The sequence below is a fragment of a genome, unplaced genomic scaffold (assembly GCF_019419815.1).
Source record: "Pyrus x bretschneideri cultivar Hongxiangsu unplaced genomic scaffold, Pyrus_bretschneideri_v1 Contig8, whole genome shotgun sequence".
NCBI classification, from domain to species: Eukaryota; Viridiplantae; Streptophyta; class Magnoliopsida; order Rosales; family Rosaceae; genus Pyrus; species Pyrus x bretschneideri.
In genome coordinates, this window is record NW_025999820.1 from 4792531 (window position 1) to 4812552 (window position 20022).

The 20022-nt window shown below is 40.0% G+C and overlaps 1 protein-coding gene across 1 annotated transcript; it reads left to right on the top strand.

The window, feature by feature from the left end:
- The first annotated feature begins 15634 nt into the window (after nucleotides 1-15634).
- Nucleotides 15635-19005, top strand: LOC103956929 (transcription factor SPATULA-like). Its single transcript, XM_018649806.2, has 8 exons — nucleotides 15635-16298; nucleotides 16640-16735; nucleotides 16865-16930; nucleotides 17027-17092; nucleotides 17752-18066; nucleotides 18147-18216; nucleotides 18344-18473; nucleotides 18563-19005. The coding sequence occupies exons 1-8, from the start codon at nucleotides 15957-15959 to the stop codon at nucleotides 18594-18596; spliced, it is 1119 nt and encodes a 372-aa protein (XP_018505322.2). The 5' UTR covers nucleotides 15635-15956; the 3' UTR covers nucleotides 18597-19005.
- Nucleotides 19006-20022: the final 1017 nt, after the last annotated feature.

Genomic DNA, 20022 nt, shown 5'->3' on the forward strand with positions numbered 1-20022 from the left:
CCACTTTATAACTTTGAAATAACATTCGTTGACTTTTTTATGGAGAGTGTGTTACGAGAAGTTTTTTTTTTTAAGACAAGACGTGTTGCAAGCGCCTTAACTGACTTATACAGAAGCGATTCATCCATTCCATATTAGAAAAAGTAAGTCTAAGCTGTAAAAGTGAGGACAATATATAGCACACAAAGTGAAATAGAGGATGTTTATAGGCGCCCATCTGAATCAGTGAAGGAGGGCTTTTATTTCTTTGAAACTACTAGAGGTGGTATGAGTGCTAAAAGTTATTGTGTTCGTTAAGTTTGAGGGAGGAATTTTCGTCGGATTCCTTTTACGAGGATTTCAAAAATCTTCTAATCATATTCGTTTATCGTACATCGTACGATTAATTTTCGTCAGGTACTGTTTATATTCAATTTTAAATAAAAAAATTACAATGACTTCTAATCATATGATATACGATGAACGGATGTGATTTGAAAATCTTCAAAATCCTCACAAAGAATATCCGATGAAGATCCTCACTCATTAAGTTTTACCCTGGACTCTAGCTAGGCTAGAGTACTCTTAAAAGTCCACCGCCCACAGCATTTGACCTTTTCATCCTTCTGTCCCATATTACCAAGGCAATGAGTGAACATTTGTTCAGATCATATTTGAAACCCAACACAGATGTATTCTCCTCGGTCGACTTGCTTTTTACTGGTTTGAGAAAGTTCTGAAAAAACAAACCAAAAAGAAAGGAATACAACAATATAATTGGGCTTTGCAAAAGTGTAAAGATGAAGAAGTTCCAAAGTCTAATCAATCAGATCGGTGAACAGAATTCTTTGTGAGAGAATATTTAATCATACATCAACATGTCTAGCATGCATGAAAGACATATTCAATAAACTGACCAACATGGAAGATTACCCAAATCACAAACATTTACGCAACCCGTTTACCAAAAAAAAAACTTTCACGCAACCCCAAATTAAGCTAACAAGCACATAAACTCCACACTATCCAAAACCCTAGTGTAATTCATGACCCTAAATCTTGACTGTCGTTGCTATGAATCAAAGCCGCGCCGCCATCTTGTGGTACGATAGACAAATTTGTGGATTCAATATGGTCTCCAACAATCTTGTTGTGCGTAAAAAGCGAGCATAAGTCTTGATTAGACTTAGAAAAACATATGAGCATACCACAATAAGTCCTGTAAATCGTTGATGGATCAAAATTTAGAGATAATAAGTGATATTGGAGACAAGATATTAGTAGTTAACTTGGCACAAAGGAAGAGCCAAAAATCAGTGATGGGGAACTTAGATTTGAGTATGGCTCAAATCAAATCACCGCGAGGAAAAATTATCCACTTCAATCAAGAAATGAAAAGACGAGAGACAAGGGAGACAAAGGGTTCTTTTTACCGGAGACAGAGAGATGAGAATTTGGTTCTTTTATAGTTTAGATGAATGAAAATTTTGGAAATATCATATGAGCTCACTTTTTTTTAATTTGTTATACGAACTAAAAATTTTAAGCGATTTTTTATATCAATTGTTCGAAAACTTTTGGTTGGTAAAAAGAACATGCTAGGTTCGTTCAAAAACTTATAGTCAACTAAAAAAAAAGACATTAGGCTCACTAACATGAATTTTAACTAACTGCAAACTTTGAGAATTCAACGTGGTCATTCATATCAATAAAAGAGAGTAAAATGTCATAAAAAACTTTGAAATTTCTAAAATTATTTTGAAAGAGAGTGGAGATTTGAAATGTCCAAAATAACCTTGAAAAAAAGTCATGTGCAAGCCACATGGCTTATTTTGAATGAAAAACTTAACGAAGTTAATGAGATGACAAGTTAATGACTTTGAAAAATTGATATGACAAATTGCTTAAAATTTTAGTTCATATGGAAAATTGAAAAAAGTGTATAAAATCTTGTTTTTGTTGTAACCTTATGGTTCACATAGGGGTGGAGGTTTTATGCTATATTTTGTCCTAATTTTATTAAACCTCTTGATCAAAGAAAAGCATTTTGGAGTATTCTACTGAATGGGTCAAAGCTAATGTTAGCATCTTTAGTAAACACAATCTTGTGCAGGTTCTCTTGGCTTGGGTTCCTCCTCCGTCTAGGAAATTACAATTAAATGTGGATGGTGCTAAGCTTAGTTCTAATCGGGTGATTGAAAGTGGAAGATTTATTAGAGATTGGCATGGTAATTTGATCATTGGTTTTATTGCTAAAAAATGAGTTGGGGAAGTTCTCCATGTTGAGCTTTGGGCTTTCTTTTATGGGTTGAAGATAGTTATAACTACAAATTTCTCTCATCTTATTGTAGAGATTGATTCTACTTTGGTAGTCTCTCTCATTCATGGTTCGCCTAGCATTAATTATCATCTCTATGCTCTTGTCTAGGAGTGCAAAAGTTTGATCATAGAGAATTGAAGTTGTAATTTGCAGCATGTTATTATTGCCTTAATGAGTAGTCTCCATCCCGTAAAATGAATTGCTCGACCAATTAGTATTAAAATATTATTTTAGGGAATTGTTATTGACACTCCAAATTCCTCATTCTACACTCTAAACTTTCTATATTTAGAAAGAAAATACACTTGTGAGGAGTGTAGAATGAGATTTTTGGAGGGTCAATAACACTTCCCCCTTATATTAAAACAATTAATATAAAATAGAAATATTTATTATTATCATTATTATGGGAAGTGTTATTGGCACTCCAAAAATCTCATTCTACACTCCTCACAAGTGTATTTTTCTTTCCCAATATAGAAAGTTTGGAGTGTAAAATGAGATTTTTGGAGTGCTAATAACAATTCTCATTATTATTACTAGCATTTGGCTACATACTGTAGGAACACAATTTTTTAGAAAACGAGAGAGAGAGAGCAAGAAAGAAAGAGAGTGTGGGGGTAGTGGAAGGTTTTTGTTTTTTCTTTTAATTTTAAATATTAGAGATATTTTAACATCACCTGTAAATGAGGCTTAAAAAAGAAACTGTAAAATTTGGACCTATGAAATTACATTATTGCCCATCATTTTTTTGTGTGATAGAAGACTAAGTTGTTTTTTCACCCTCTTTTAGTTGACAAAGATGGTTTCATTAATTAATAGAGATTATTACATTTTTTTTTCTAGAAACCTCTTTCTTCTCCCCTTTCCTTTTTCTCCGTTCTCTCTCCCTCTCCTCCTCTCTATCTCCTCTTTTCCTCTGTGCCCTCTCCCTCTCCCTCTTCCTCGAAACCTCCCACTCACTCCCTCTTTTTCTCTATCCCTATTTTTCTTTGTCCTATTTTTCTCTCTCAGCGTAGAAAGCAGAGGCAGTAGCATAGACAATGCCGAGGTCGAGGCTGTTTATAAGGAACACAATTGAGCAGAAGGCGATGACGTGGAAGAATTGAAGGGTTTTCTTCACATCAAACTCGACGATTTAGGGTTTCAATTTGTCATTAACTTACTCTCTCTCTCCGTTTGTGATTTGTGATACTATCGTACTATTGCTGGCTCATCTCTTTCTTTGTGATTTTTTATGGTCGCTAACGTCAAATGGCACGGGCGCGAGGATGGATTTTTCAGTGTGACCAGCACACAAGATGGTACATCACGTGTCACTATACAAATGGTGGGATAAGTGCATTAAAAAGTTAATAACTTAAAAAATAAAATTTTTCACCATTTACATAAAAACACATGATATACCACTCGTGTTCCGATCACAATAAAAAATTTCTCGGGCGTAAGGTAAAGCCAGAATTGCTTGATTGGGTAGTACGGCAATGTAGGGCCTACAGATTGGATGACTCCTTTTATTGGGCTATAGCAACTTTTTCATTTTTTGGGCAATAATTGCCCAAGTGACCGTCCGATGGTAATACAAATCTCAAGGGGGTCAATCATATCTTATCCTCTTGACACGTCTAGATCAAAGACCCCGGGCCCACCTGAGGATAGAAAGAGCCAATTACTTGGCGTGTTTGGCCGATGATCGTACGTGTATGACGTCTGTTGATGGTGACACGGATGCTCTGGTAGACCCGCCCGTAGGTGGCGGAAGAGGGAAGGGCATGATATCATTTTATCCAATCTGAGGGCGCCACATATGTCACGAAAATAAGGCAACGGGAAAGAATGAAAGATATTGATATATATTTTTGCTACATAATTTTGTGTGTGGTTAAGGTGACGTTGGCTCGGACATGACAGCGACAAGGATGTGAGTGGTCTGTTCCTAAAAACTACAAAACAATACCAACAAAGGTTAATGTTATGCTAGTTACTATAAAATTACAGCTATAATTAAGTTAAAACAAATCATCATTTTCCCTTGTGTTGTCATTTTTATGCCGCCTGATTCTTATTGACTGCGAATTTACAATGTCAGTATGCAGAATCTTGTGCTTGTTTTTAAGTAGCAAGGGATTGGTGAATGGGGATTTGAATCTATGTGTTAGTGTGTTTGTATATATTTGCAGGGATTGGTGAATGAGATTTGGATTCAGTGATTATCCATCATTTTTACATTTTCAGTGATGAAATTTGGATTTGGTATGTTTTCGGTTGCGGATTTGTTACTTTTGTGCTACAAAGTGTTGGTCGAATTGACCATCCAGTCGTTTTCTTCAGTGTTGCTGCCTTAATGGTTACTGGCAAGACTTTCATGGCGATTATGACGGCGAGCTCTGCTTTCTACAGTTGGAGATTAGGGATTAGAGTTTTTGTTTTTGTTTATTTGATTAGGCTAGGCTTTTTGTGTATTTTTCCTCCCCCAACATATTTTGGGTTATTTTGCTTCCTTTGGATTGGGCTGTAATTGTTTTTACTTAATGAATGTTACTTTTCAACAAAAAAAGAAAAAGTTTATTTTTGTAAATAACTAGTTTGAAATTTAATTACAGCTTGCTCAATGGGTGGTGCTATTGCATGAATATTTCACATTTTGTGCCTATATTGTGGAGCCTAAAATAATCACAAAAATTATAGAGACGACATGTGGACTTTTATTTAAGAAAAACAATATTGTCCTCAATAAATAGGCAGGCTTCTCATATGCTCCCATGTGCAGCTCAATCCCTGAAGGTCCCAGCAACTGAATACAATTGCTCACGGCTTACCTGCCCTTGGCAAGGAATTAAAGATAAGGATTAATTACCCAAATCCTATCTTTAATACATTCCCATTTGAAGATTGACTCCAATCAAGTAAGTAATTCTAATTTAAATAAATTAGGGATAATTACACCATTATCTCAAGATATTATTTCATATTTAATATCTTAAGAATATTTAGAGAATATCTCTCAATAAACACCATGGCCGACCCTATCCCTATAAATACCTCATATTCTACCAAATTTTCAGAGCTTTTGCAACCCTAAAAAAGCCCTAAACAACTTTACTCTCTCAGAGAAACTAACTTAGGCATCGGAGATCCGTTGACCTAACCCCCCCCCCCCCCCCACACCTCGTGGGCGCGTGAGACTTAGGTCTTTGATCAAAGGTGTTGATTGTTTTCTAGGTGCATTTTCGTTAATACTGAAAACAGAAGAAATTTGCATCGACAAATTGGTGTTTTCATTGAGAGCTTATTCAAGATACTTGAATAAGCCTTTCACATTTGTTTCTTGAATTTTCTATTACATTGAATTTCTCACATGTCGTATCAATTAATTTTTCCGAGAAAAGTTTCTTGATCAATCCCTGGAGAAAGGATACAATGGTAGGAAATTCAGAAACTAAGACGAATGGAACGTCGTACATGCAAGGATTTAGACCAGAGAGTGGAGACGATGACATAGCCCCACGACGAAGATCTTCAAGGCTCAATCCAACAGCGGGAGGAGCCCCACCGTCGTGGAGCCGTGACACCACCAACACCACCGTGACCCAGCAACCACGGTAAGGCCACCAGGCCACGGCATCACTTCCATCACCGCTGCCCTTGCAACGCCGCACCCAACCAAACCCTATACAGGAGGCCTAGGTTCATATCCAAGCTTATAGGCAGGAGGCCCAAAACTTGGCAGTTGCCACAGCAGGCCCAGGCAGGAGGCCCAGCCCACTGCGACAGCAGGCCCAAACTCGAGCCCATAACACGACAGCTCAATGGGCCCAAGCCCAAGCTACCCAGCCAGCAGGCTATGATGTAGCAACCCAACGGCCAGGAGGGCCCACAGCCATACAGGCCCAATGCGAGCAGGCGTTAGTTCTATGGCCACCTTCAGCGATCCAGATTCCTACCACCGGACCTGCGATCGATTATGGATTATTTTCACCCCACTTTTCTATAAGAATGCCCGTTTTGGGCAAAAGTTTTATACCTGCAATCCACTATACTTCCACCACACATGGAGATGCCGATTTTCCAGGCTCTTCTAATCCCAATGGCGAGCACCACCTGCCTCAACAGGTCACTAATTTGACGAATGCCTTCGCGTAGTAGACCACCTTGGTGAACCAATTCCTTGGGCTCATCGAGATGTAGTGCGCCTTAAACGAGGTGTCTCGAAGCAAGACAATGACAAAAGAACGTGACTCATTCCAGCGACGTCCCAGCAAAGAGCCGCTCAGCCTGTCACGAACCAAGCGTTCGGGTAGTGTGCACTCTCGTTTGGGCCCTCAGGGAAACGTCTTCTCCAGCCTAGATGGGCAAAAAAGCGTTTATTCCCGACTCAGCTCACAAGTCAGTATGCATTCGAGGTTGTTTCCACACTCCAATGAGCACTTAGGACATTCCAGGAGAAATGTCCACATGAGGCTAAGCCCACAAAGAGATATTCCTACGAGGCAACGGAGTAGGCAGCTGCATGACGCTCAAATGAGAGCACGAGAACAGTCCAGTTCAAGTTCCACTAGCAGCCCCTACCAATAGTGACGTCGAGTAGCACAAGGTGAACCATGTGCACCGTAACCGTGGCATGGACGAGCAGGACATGCCAAATAGCAACATGGACAGGTAGGTTAACACCAGGGACAACTGGAGGCTTTGCTGCCCCACCAGGGGTAAATCCAAGAAGAAGTACAAAGGCTCGTAGCAGAGCAGCTGCACAAATTCCAGTTCATTGACACTACCGACGATGCCCTTCGGAGAGACGTGGCCAACTTGAGCATGTCACCTTTTACAGACGAGATCGAGCAGATAGAGCCACTATAGAAGTTCAGCTTGCCACATTTCACCTTGTTCAAATGAGATGAAGATTCGGATAGGCACCTGATGCACTATCGAAGTGTCATGACCCTCTATGCCAACAATGACACTCATATGCAAGATCTTTGCCACGACACTCCAAGGCGAGGCACAAGACTGGTTCCACACCTTGCCGTCACGTTCAAACTGAAACTTCAGCGAACTTTCATTGGTTTTCACTAAGGAATATTCGTCTTACCACTCAATCAAAAAAAAAGTCTAACCACCTCTTCAACATGAAGAAAGACCCGAATGAGTCACTTCGCACTTACGTCAAGAGATTCAAGGCAGAGAAGGCGATGATCGTCGAATGCGATGACAACATGGCATGCTTAGCTTTCCGAATGGAACTCCCAGCAAATCACCCACTTTCCGGAGAATTAATCATGGGCGAGAACTTAACCATGGCAAACTTTTATGCTTTGGCAAAAAAACACTACCTCTGTGATGAGGAAAAGTGCTCCCAGAAGCCGCCTAAGCAGCTGCGCAAAGACGCAGAACCGACTCAGAAAAAGGCAAGTGATAAACTGCTCAATAATAAAAGTAAGCTAAGAGACAGACGAAGGAACCGATCCCTAACAAAGAGAGGCACAACACCTAAAACGTACACCAAGTTCTCAGTCCTGATCAACCAGATCCTTCGCAACCTCAAGGATAAACCGTGGTTCAACCTGCCACCACCTATGAAGAGGGCTACCTCCAAGAAGGACCAGACAAAGTATTGTACATTTCATAAAGGCCCCGGGCTAACAACCAATGACTGAACCATGTGGAAAAGGTACATTGAGCAGCTCGTGAAGGAAGGCAAGTGTGATCAGTATATCGATAGACCAGCTGCCCGGCCAAAACGAGAAGCAAATGCTGATGTCGAGCCCCTAACCAAGACAATCCAAATTAACGGAATCTTTGCCGAATCCGAGCATCTGGGGACCACTAATAACTCCAAAAAGAGGAAGATCCAACAAGCAAGATCAGTCTATTAGGTTCAAGCCACAAATGTCGTACTTAAACTAATCGTCGGCTTCATCAAGCAGGACACTAAGGGAGTAGACTTTCCCCACAACGATGCCCTGGTGATTTCTATACAATTGGCCCACGCTATCCTTGACAAAATTATGGTGGACAACGGCAGCTCAGTCAACATTCTACAACTGTCAGTCATCTAGAAGATGGGCTTAGAAAGCATGATCTAACGCAGAGCAGAGGTCTTGACCGGATTCAATAGACTCACCTTAACAGCCATTGGCATTATCACACTCGACGTAACCAGCCCTCCGATTGTCTCATCGCAGACCTTCATGATCATCAGCGACCCATCTTCCTATAATGGGATATTGGGCTGACCGTGGCTATTGAAGATTGAAGCTATAACCTCGATCGAGTACCAGAAAATCTGATTTCGCATCTTGGGATGAGCAATTTGAGAGATCAAAGGCGACCAGGCCATGTTTCAGAGATGCACCGTACAAGTTCTTAAGGAGTTGAAGAAGAAGTCTTTCACCCAAGCAGTAGCAGCTGAAGTGCAGAAAAACGACTCCAGCTCCGCTAAATAACAATCACAGCAGACAAGTCAAGAATATGGCATTAAGGTCGATAATGCCCTAGAAGTTGAATCAGGATGGAAACTTGAGGAGGACGTCAACGACATCATTCTTAACCCCCACCATTCAGAAAAGACGACTAGAATTGGCTTACGTTTGAGCTCAATGGAGAAGCAAGAACTCACGGATTTCCTTAGGGAAAATCATGACGTTTTCACATGGTCACCCTTTAACATGCCTTGTATTAATCCAGCCATAGCTTGCCACAAGCTGCATGTTAATCCCACTACCAAACCTATGATCAAGAAAATGCAACATTTCGTACCCGAGCGAGTAGCGATTATTGAGGCAGAGATCAACAAATTACTGAAGACCAGATTCATTGAGGAAGTGGTGCACTCAACATGGCTGGCCAACGCTTCCGAAAGCTATGGACGACAACTGAAATGGTTACAAAGGTCGTTTACTTCTGTAAGTAAGACGACCGACGAGCCAACTGCTGGTGCCCCAAGGAAATCCGTAAGCTGAGACTTACATCTGCTATAACTACGTGAACTCGCTTACTTACTTAAAACCAACGTTTCCAACCGACGATCTACTATTTAAGTTTTGTTGAGACAAAGTCGAGGTACAACTATAGTAGCTACACGGACCTTCTATGTTTCCTACAAGAAGTATGAGTCCGGCCGGCAGCTCTATAAGTTAAATACTTCGCAACACACCCCGAGAAAGCCAAGGCCTAAGAAGCCACTCGAAAGCCGAAATACAACCATAGTGGTTACGCAGACTCCTCTGCTTTTTGCGAGTAGCACGTGTTCGGCCGCCAGCCCTATAGATTAAAAAATTTCGCAATACTCCCGAGGAGGGCTAAAGCTCATGAACTCGCCTGCTTCCTACAAAGGCAACGAGTTTGGCAGTTGACTTTATAAGTTAGAAATCTTGCACTTTTTCCTCTTGCAGGTAAAGCTCTAGAAACCCCAAAGACAAAGCTAAAACCGAAGTGACGACGTGGTATCAACTGCATTACTGAGGCAGCTCACCCAACTGACCGTTGTAGGGTAAAGTTTTGCAAAAAAAACAAGGCAAAACAGAAGGATGAAGCAAAACAAGGAAAGCTGTTTATTAAATTTCTAACAAATTGATAAACCAGCTCGAAGGCCAGTAAAGTTCAAATAAAGCAGAATGAAAAGGAAAAGAAGAAAATTCCTAAGTCTAAGCAAAAAGACTACTTCTTCACACCTTGCGTAACCACTGGTTCCTTGACTGCCACGCCTTCAGCAGCCTCACAACTTCTAGTAACCAAAGCTTCCATCAACTCATCCTCAATTGTCCCTGCCTGGATTGTCTGACCCTTTGCTGCTCCACCAAAGGTAGCCTTAAACGAGAAATCAAGCATATCAACTGGAGAAATGGAAAAAGTCTTGAAGTCCTTCTCGGAAAATTCATAATCCGACAGTCTGCCCTGAAGATGGTCTACATATCCAAGCTTGTAGAAATCAGCCTGACAAGAAGCAAGTGCCACTTCGTGACTAGTTTTCTCATTTTTTTTAGTTGCACATTCTCCTCAACAAGCCAGTGTGAGCACCCTACAACTTATCCAATTGCTTTTTCAAGTTCTCGCTAGTAGACAATGCACCTTGCAGATCCACTTTCTTGAACTCAAGCTTACTGGCAACCTCCTTGAGATGAGACACTTCAGCATGCATGAAGATAAACTATTGGTCTTTGGCAAAACAAGCATATTGTATCTCCGAATTGACACACTCAAGGTTCTCGACCACCGGAGAAACACGACTGACTTTTTCCTCTGTAGCTTCCAACATCGTTTGAGTCACACTAAGCCTAGCCTTCAAGTCAACGACCTCTTGATGAGCAATTTCCAGCTGCACAGAAGTGGGGCCAAAAACATCAGACCCTTTTAAAACGGCAAGTTCATATTCGAGCTTCTCGATTTTTTCAGCAGCCAAGCAAAGCTGAGCCACCAACGCCACTTTGGCCTCCTTAGCACACTTGACAGCATCCTGATTAACGCGCACAAACTCAACTGCTAGGATCAAAGTTTTATGCATTGTGGCAATCAAGAAGTACCGACCGAACGACAACTTTCCTAACACTGTTAACAAATTTAGCGCATGCATCGACGTCTTCAAGCATGTTAGCCATCAGCAAGGCACAAACTTCAGGAAACTCTCCAGCCTCAGACCCAGTGGATCTCTCATAACTGTCTATGCAAACATATTTTCCCTTCTCAGCAAACTAGTCAGTCACAGCAGAAGGAGGAACAGGCCTAGGCGCCGCCTTAGCAACAGAATCCACCTTCCCACTATTCATAGCGACGAGCTTTTCAGAAACCAAGCCAAACTTAGCTCTCGACGGACGTTTCGATACAAACTCGGACACTGGGGGTACCACCAAACCCTTCCGCTGGGCAAGCCTCTCAGCAATAGATGCGGTCATCTTCAAAGCAGCAGATTTTACAAGCTCAGGCTCAACGGTCTTCTTCGCCCCTTTGGAGGAAGTTAGATCAATGACAAGTTTCTCGGCAGTAGACGAGCTCCCACGAGCAGCAGAAGAAAACGTTTTTGGCTTCTTTTCGGTCAAATGCTCACAAGCAAGTGAGGAAAATCTTTTGTTTCCACCCTTATTGGCAACATGCTCTACAGCAATGATCTGACAAGCCAATGCCTCATCATTTATCTGTTTTATCTCTTCATTCGGAGGCAGCCCATCTTTCTCCCGATGAAGATGACTAAGCAACCAGTGCCACTCAGCAGGAATGCCAAAGGCAATGTGCACTTTCTTTATATTTACCAAAGTCTTTGGAGTTGAGCCAAACTCCGAATCTACACAAAGTGAGGATGACGATCAATAAATTGAAGTCATGAAGCAACTCGACAAAAATTCAAGCAGGACAAGAATAAAGCAGTTCACTTACCACTGATAAAGGTAGTCGGGACATGCAGCTCAGGAGAATAGTCAAACTCCCACTCCTCGTTCACCTCCAAGGTGTCTCACGCCTACTCATGATCACCTTTGCAAGAAGCATCAAGTAGCCTATGGGGAGACCTCAATTATCCCACACCTTCCTTGTGGCCAATCTCGAAAAAGTACCAAAACTCATTTATGGTCAAGCCAAGATCAAAGAACCTACTCAAGTTCGAGATACCCACCATCGCACGAACTGCATTTGGGGAGCACTAAGTAGGCGTGCATTTCATGGAGCAGATCGCCTCCTGGAAAAGACGCGGCATGGGAAAAGTAAATCCCAACACAAAGTATTATGGATTTGATAACTTTTTTCCTAGCAATGGCGCCATTGCCGCATGGTTCATGATCGCTATCATCTTTCACCTGCTTAACGTAAACCCCCGACGGAATCGCATGCTTGTACACCTCAAGGAAATCCCGAAATAACTCATTGGAATTGATATTGACATAGGCAGCCTTGAAGTAGCCCACATTGCTGAAAGAACCACCTTGACGATACAAAGGTGGATGATATTTGTCACGTTTGTTGTTGAAGCAAGACATCTCAAAATCTCTACAAGTACGAGGAAAAATATTTAGAAGGCAGCTCGCGAGGAAAGAATAAAAAAAATTAAAAAAAAAAAAAAAAAGACCACGAGCCCACCACCCCTACGCCAGGCCTCACGGTCCTCACATTTCCTTGCAAGCAGCTAAGCCCAACTTGGGAGAAGGCCCACGCCTCTTCTCCCTTTTTTTCCTCCTCACGCCAGGTGCTCCAAACCAACATAGAGGGGGCTAGTGCCTCGTGCCTCTCTCCCTCTCCTCTACACTTCGGCAAGGCCCAAGGCCCTCAGCCTACCATGCCAGTGAGAAGCCCGACCTGAGCCGACCTCTTTTTCTCTCCCTCACTCTTCTCGCCTGCACGGGCTCATGCCCAGCGGCTTTGAAGACCCTGCCCAAGCCCGCCTGCCTGCGCCCAAGTCCCCTTGGCCCAAGCCAACCCAAGTCCCTAGCCTAAGCTAACCGACTCTCTAGCCGCACCACCAGTAGCCCCGTGGCATCCTTGCCACACCACTTACACCTCCTCGGCCCCTACCGAGCCAATTTCTCAAGTCCCAAGACTCCCAGAAAATTCAAGAAGAAGAAAATTCAAATTTTTCTTACCTTGGTGCGGCACAGAGAAGAAGAACAACAACGAGAGACGACTCTTTGCAAAGGCAAGAAACGAAGAACGCTAAGGGAGGGGGATAAAAATTTCCTCTGGCTTCTCTTCCTTGTTGGAATAATGATTGTTCTCCAAATTTATTTAATCCCCTGCTTAAGACAGAATTAAAGAGGTATTAGGGGCAATTGGTTTCTTTTTCCTAGAAGAAGTCTATCTCCAAATCAAGAAAGAAGATCAAGTTCAAATTGGAAAACAATTCTACAAACCCAAGCAGCTTGGGATTTCTACACCTACTGCCCTTTTCACGCATGCAGCACAGTAGGTGTAGGGGCATTGTGGAGCCTAAAATAATCCCAAAATTTCTAGAGGTGACACGTGGACTTTTATTCAAGAAAGACAAGATTGCCATTAATAAATGGGCAGGCTTCTCAGATGCTCTCATGCTCAGCTCACACCCCTTAAAGTCCCAGCAGCTAAATATGACTGCCCACGGCTCACCTACCCTTAGCAAGGAATTAAAGATAATGATTAATTACCCAAATCCAATCTTTAATACATTCCCATTTGAAGATTGATCATAATTTAAATAAATTAGGTATAATTACACCATTATCTCAAGATTTTATTTCCTATTTAATATCTTGAGAATCTTTAGATAATATCTCTCCATAAACACAATGGTCAGCCCTATCCCTATAAATACCTCATATTTGACCAAATTTTCAGAACTTTTGCAACCTAAAAAAGCCCTAAACACTTTACTCTCTCAGAGAAACTAACTTAGGCATTGGAGATCCGTTGACCTAACCACCCCCCACCTCGTGGGCACATGAGGCTTATGACTTTGATCGAAGGTATTGATTGTTTTGCATGTGCATTTTCATCAACACTGAAGACGGCAAAAATTTGTATGGACATATATCACATAAATTTCATATTAACATTGCAAATTTTCTTCATGGTATATATCAATGAGTGGTTAGAAAATCAAACGGTTAAATTTTGCATAAAATTCAAATTATTGAGTGAGATGTACTATTATAGCAGATCCGTAACTTACATATACTTTTAGAAGTTTTTTTATAATTTTTTTTAGTAAGTTAAAGAGCATACTTGCTTTAGTTCTAATTCCACAAGTCCTAATATAGATTTTTTATTTGAAAAATAATAAATGATGATATAAAATGTAGTGGATTTTGTGAGTAGCTGGTAGCTGCATATGTAGGGAGGGTAGAAAGTACTTAGATTGGCTGTCTTTCCCATTTCATATCATTTTTATCCCTTTCTATATTTTATTATCATAATTAAATTGCGTTAATATTTTATATTCTCATTACTTTTTGTTTTATTATTTTTATAAAAAAAATTAATATAAAATATTAATATGACCTAACCGTGATCATAAAAATAAGAATAAATAGAAAAGATCTTGGATAGAAAGGGGCAGACAATCCAAGTCCGGATACAAAAGAACTCAAGAAATTCGCAGCGTTCTTCTTCGGTCGAAATCCAATTCAGACTTGTCAATGTACTAGCTGTCCTTTTACCTCCAAAGATCATGATAGCCTTTGATAGGTGGCGATTGCTCGACAGAACACGACACCACTGACATGGAGTATTGTGTCCTTCGGATTGTACTTCCATTTTTGCCTGACATACTTTGACATTTAACAACGAGCTCGTCCTTCCTTCTCCCTTTCTTAAAAGGCCTTTTGGGAACTTTGTCAAACCGCAAATACATTATAACATTGAGGCTTGAATCCTACGACAATTAAATTTATAAGGTTACTGTTTTGTGTGTTGGGGTTCAAGAAAATTACTGAGTATGAGGTCATAGAATGGAAATGTATGTGACAATAATGAGGCCCGAGTATTTTTTGGCTATGACATATTTTGTGACGCAAAACTCGTAAATGATAAAAGAATATGAAGAAAAAGAAAAAACAACACAACAATGCTGAGTAAAAATTGATATGATTGTAAATTTCAAGTTTTAGCTTGATTTACATTGTCTTCAAGTGAATTGTTTTTGCAAGAAAAATTTACAGTTCAAAAGTTCTTATATACTTTAGTTTAACTTATGCACCAAAATTTTTAGCCATTAAATTTTGATGTTTTAATTCTAGATTGAGAATTGAATGGCCAGTAGTCTGGGTCAATAAAATACACTTGGCTCCCATGTTTGCAGTTAGATTTACAAAGTTTTCGAAATATGTAGTGTCTCAATTACTGTTCTAAAAATTCCAGCCAAACGCTACCTAGATGCTAGGTGGCTAGCCACCACCCTAATCAATTTGTAGATGTTTAAAAATTAAGAAAATGTGTTTGGACCTAGCTTGGCGCCGACCTAGGCACCCACCTAGGTAGCGACTCTCATTTAAACAAAAAATAAATAACTTTCATTTTGCATTTTATTTTTCAGTCAATATAAAAAACTTGTTGAATACTTTGATGAACACTCATTATATAAGTGTTCTTTATATTTTCAATATATTCTAACATTTTATAATTTATATAAGTGTTTTTATTTTTGTAATTTATGTATCCAATACAATCATGTATTCATTCTAATTAAAACTAAACAACCATCTAACCCCACGTATACACGTAGGTGCTAGACTTTTACCTACTACTCGATTAGCGTCTTGTGCCTTTTGAACATTTTCTCCCAATATAAAACTTAGTTCCATTTTTCTAGTTTCCTACAAATGAAAAGAAGAATAGGAAAGCTCAATCCGGTTACCAAAACAAAACTAAAACCCCATTCAAATTAGACAAAAATCCTTCTCCGTACGAATTCCACAAAAGACTATCAAAATAACTTTTACTTACAAAAAAACCCTCGAGTCTACACGGATTACGGAGGGAAAGAGTCAGAAGACTCAGAAATCTCTGAAATATTAGTACTCAGTGCCCCTCACCTGCAACCATGAGTGGGACTTCACTCCTTTTCTTCCTTAATTAAATTTTAATTTAATTAACTTTAATTTAATCTGCAGACAAATGTAAACCCGCCCACTCCGCCACGCTCCCAGACGCAACAAAAGCTTAAAAATCCGAAACAACACTAAAAAGCAGAGAAATATTTGCAGCAATGGGGGACACTTACGAATGCGATGGTTATTACAAAAACGCCACTTGTTCTTCTTCTTCTCCAGCTGCTCCGCCGCATTCGGCCGCCGACGACATGTCGCTTTTGCTGCAGCAGATTTTGGTGCGCTCGTCTAGTTCTTTGGCTTCCGGGAAGGCCCCGCAGTCTTTATTTTCGTCCTCGCCGTCCGTTGGTGCTCTTCTGCCTGGTAATCTCGACCGTCCGTGCCACTCTGGTTTCTTAGGCGACGGGATCCCGGCCGTTGATTCTTTTGCCGCGTTTGTGTCCGGTCATCCCAACGGGGCGAGTGAGAACGAGGCCGACGAGTATGACTGTGAAAGCGAGGTACTTTGTTCTTCTAAGAATTGGAATTTTAGAAAGTTCTATTTTTTTTTCAAAAAAAATCTTAGTTAAGGTGCGTTTGGTTGCTGAGAAAATGTAGGGAAAGTGCAAGAAAATTATAGTATCATGCCTTTACTTGGTTAGTTGACGTTTTGATCCGTTAAAGTTCATATATTTTTTTTTCATGGTCCGTTTGGTCAGTGAGAAAATGAAAGAAAAGAAAACATACTTGTTTTAACTGAATCAGTAAGCTGTAAGTTACAGGCTGTGACTAAGAAGTTCGAAAATAAATATAATTTTCCCATTTTTGTCTTTTGTTAATGTGAATCATTCAAGTTGAACAGGAGGGTCTTAAAGCGTTTGTGGAAGCAAGGCGAGGTGGCGGTCGGAGTTCTTCAAAGAGAAGCAGAGCTGCAGAAGTTCATAATTTGTCTGAAAAGGTTGGCCTATAATCTGAAAGCTTCTTAGTAGAATTATGTGATTTGAAAATTTCTGATTTTGTTTTTGCTTTTTGGTGACAAAATCGCGTTGTTCTGGGGGTTTTCTGATGTAATCGGTTTGTTGGGCAGAGGAGGAGGAGTAGGATCAATGAGAAAATGAAGGCATTGCAAAATCTCATCCCAAATTCTAACAAGGTAAGCCAGACACACCAACATGCCTTGATTTTTTATCTGTAGTGTATGATTCGTTTTTATTGGTGAGTTGACGGTTCATCTTGTTAACGTGGGCAGACGGACAAGGCTTCGATGCTTGATGAAGCCATTGAGTACCTCAAGCAGCTTCAGCTTCAAGTTCAGGTATTAGCTTTCGTTTTTGCATCTTAGTTTGCGATGAAGCTTCAAGTACTCTTCATAGTTCGTTGTCTCGGGTCTCATGTTAATTCGCGTATCCCTTATGTTGAGTGCATTCCCCATTCAATGAAATGTCACGGTGAGACCTTTGTTGCTGGTTTTATCATGAAATTGAGAAGAGATATGAAAACATAAATATGATTTGCGTGGTTCGCCCATGTGAATGCGCCGAGGGGGATAAATAGGATCCAATAACAGAGCAAAGAGCCAAAGAGAGTCAGGTTGTCACACAATTTCTTGCTGCTCTGCCTTTCAACCTCTTCAAGATAGCAATTGGTAGATGCGATTCAATGAGGTAGTCAGACTAAAATCAAAGTTTTTAGATGATGCAGTCTCACTCTCACACGATAAGTCTGTGCTCAGATAACATTTAAGGTCTTTTATTCTTGTATGGTTAGCTTTTGTCAGCCTTGAACCCGATGAGGAACCCTAATGTTGCATGAAATAGGTCAGCTTTTAGCTTTGCAACGTTGATGACTGCGGTTTGTAGAAAATCTTACGTTCTGATTGAAACTTGCCTATGAAATGCCAGCTGCATTGATGATCGTAGAAATAAAAATCGAGAATTTGGTTTTGATTGATTTACTTTGTGATTTGTATATCAGATGTTATCAATGAGGAATGGCATGAGTCTACATCCTTTGTGCCTACCTGGAACGCTGCAACCTGTACAGCTCTCCCAGATGAGAATGGAGCTTGGTGAGGAAAATAGGCCTCTGCATTTGGACATGACAGGCACACTGCATATGAACCAGGAATCCTCAACACAAAATTTGTTCAATTTATCCAACCAGTGCACTGCTGCAAAGGAGTCATACGTACCAGACATGTCAAATGTAGTTAATTCAGAAACATCGTTTGGGTTGGAACCGTCAATTCAGTCTCATTTGGGACCCTTTCAACTGCCAGCCTCATCTCAGGTAAAATTATCGCCCTGTGAACAATGCATACGGAACTAAGCAAACGATATTTAACCTTTTTACATTATTTCCATACGAAGGAAATCTGCAGGGACAACCTTTTGCAGCACCAAAAAATTGATGCAAAACATTCGGAGATGAATCTTTCAGGTGGGTCGATGATCCTACAGTTGTCCTTTCAAATAACTCTTAACAGTATGTGCACAGGATCCTAGTGTTGATCTAACATGTATTTCACTATTTTGTTTGTTGGAAAATTTTGAATTGGGAATCACAGCTACTGTTTCACTTCCCTTTATCGCACAAGTATCAGATCGGAAGAGTATTTTTGATTCATGCATCATAGGAAGGGACGGGCAGGGAGGCGGGCTCCTAAAGTCTATAGAACAAAACTTTCACATTGATAAGTAAGTACATTTGATCAATAAGATGTTTTATCCTTTCTTCGCATGGTTGCCTATGTTCGCTGTGTAATTTACATTTACTATGTGCACAGGAAAAAGGGTCTCGAACGATACCATCAAGACTGAAAGAAGGAACAAATGATGCATGCATGTTAAGCCCGGCTACTCTAGCACATTTTGGATTTGGTGTAGCCACTTGTAACAGCTTTTGTAATTCTCCAAACTTTCCTAGACCCTCAGTTGCGCGCTCGAATTATACATATACCTCATAGCAGACCTGCAATTCGTAAGAGTTTTCTCTTCAATGCTTTTGGCAAGGCTTTTCGTAACTGGTAGAAATAGTAAGGTTGGGGGATGAGACACATGTAAACTCCATCTATCCCTTTTTTCTATGGTTCCTTTTATTTGGAATTAAGCTCCTCGTCACATTATAAATCATCTGTCATGTCTGTGAGAACACACGCCCGCTGTTCGTTATGTATAAACTATATGAAAATCTTGTTCATGACATCAAGCTTTGTATTGTATTGTTTCATTGCTCTGGTATTACTTTATAATTCTGATTTAGCTTCGTCGAAGCTGCATTTAGACTGTAATACTTGATTTCTGCAGAAGTCTCAGGATCTTCGAGCTTTCGTAAAACGTATTGATCACTGAAACTTAAAAGGTTGAGCTTGAAATGAGCAATTCTTTCCATATTTCTTATGTTTTCTTTCGTGGTCTGTTCATCGAACAATTGGGATAAACGTTGAACAAGAAAACTGGAATTTCCAACGGTTGAAATTTGACTTGGATTTCTCCACAGGTGACTTAGAAATTCATACAACCCGAGGGTCAAGAAAGTTTTAAGAGATGGGTTTCGGGTAAAATACGTTAACAAGACTATTTACGTTAACAAGACTCAAAGTCAACACGAACGACTAAACTGTCCACATGATATTAGACTAACAAATTGATAGCTTTTGTCCTCTTTTTTATGATGCATAAGTTATCTTGTTATCATGTTGTTCTTTTGTACCAACTTGTGAGTCACGGATGAAAAATTGACACAAACACAATAAAGAAAGTTCAATATTGTGTTTGTCATCAACTTTGAAGGAAAGTTCAATGCAGAAAGGGAAGTCAAAGCGTATTACTTCCACCAAATTCATCTTCTTTTTCTTTCTCTTTTTATTTTTTCTGGTTTAAAGATTCAACACTACTGGACTAGGGGAATTATTCCCTAGAGTTGGAAAAGAAAAAGGAAGAAAGAAAACTATTTAAGGGTTGTGAACTACGTTCTTATCTTGACTTGTTCATTTGGAGCACATTCATTGAACCAACCAATCTACTATATGGGTAAATTATATTTTAAGACTTCAATTTTGGATCATAACATTATTTTTTAACAATGTAAATTCATGAATTAATTCGATAATTTGACTGTTAAATAATGATGTGTTAATTGTGAGTTTCACATTTGTACTCACGTAATGTTAATTTGTGCCATGTAAACAAACAACCAGTTAAAATTATATGATTATAGAGTAAAGTAGAGCAAATTTTGAGTTTT

Coding starts and splice junctions, on each gene's coding strand:
- LOC103956929 (XM_018649806.2), top strand. CDS start 15,957: ATGGGGGACACTTACGAATGCGATGGTTATTACAAAAACGCCACTTGT. Junction 16,931..17,026: donor TCATCCCAAATTCTAACAAG/GTAAGCCAGACA, acceptor TAACGTGGGCAG/ACGGACAAGGCTTCGATGCT. Junction 17,093..17,751: donor AGCTTCAGCTTCAAGTTCAG/GTATTAGCTTTC, acceptor TTTGTATATCAG/ATGTTATCAATGAGGAATGG.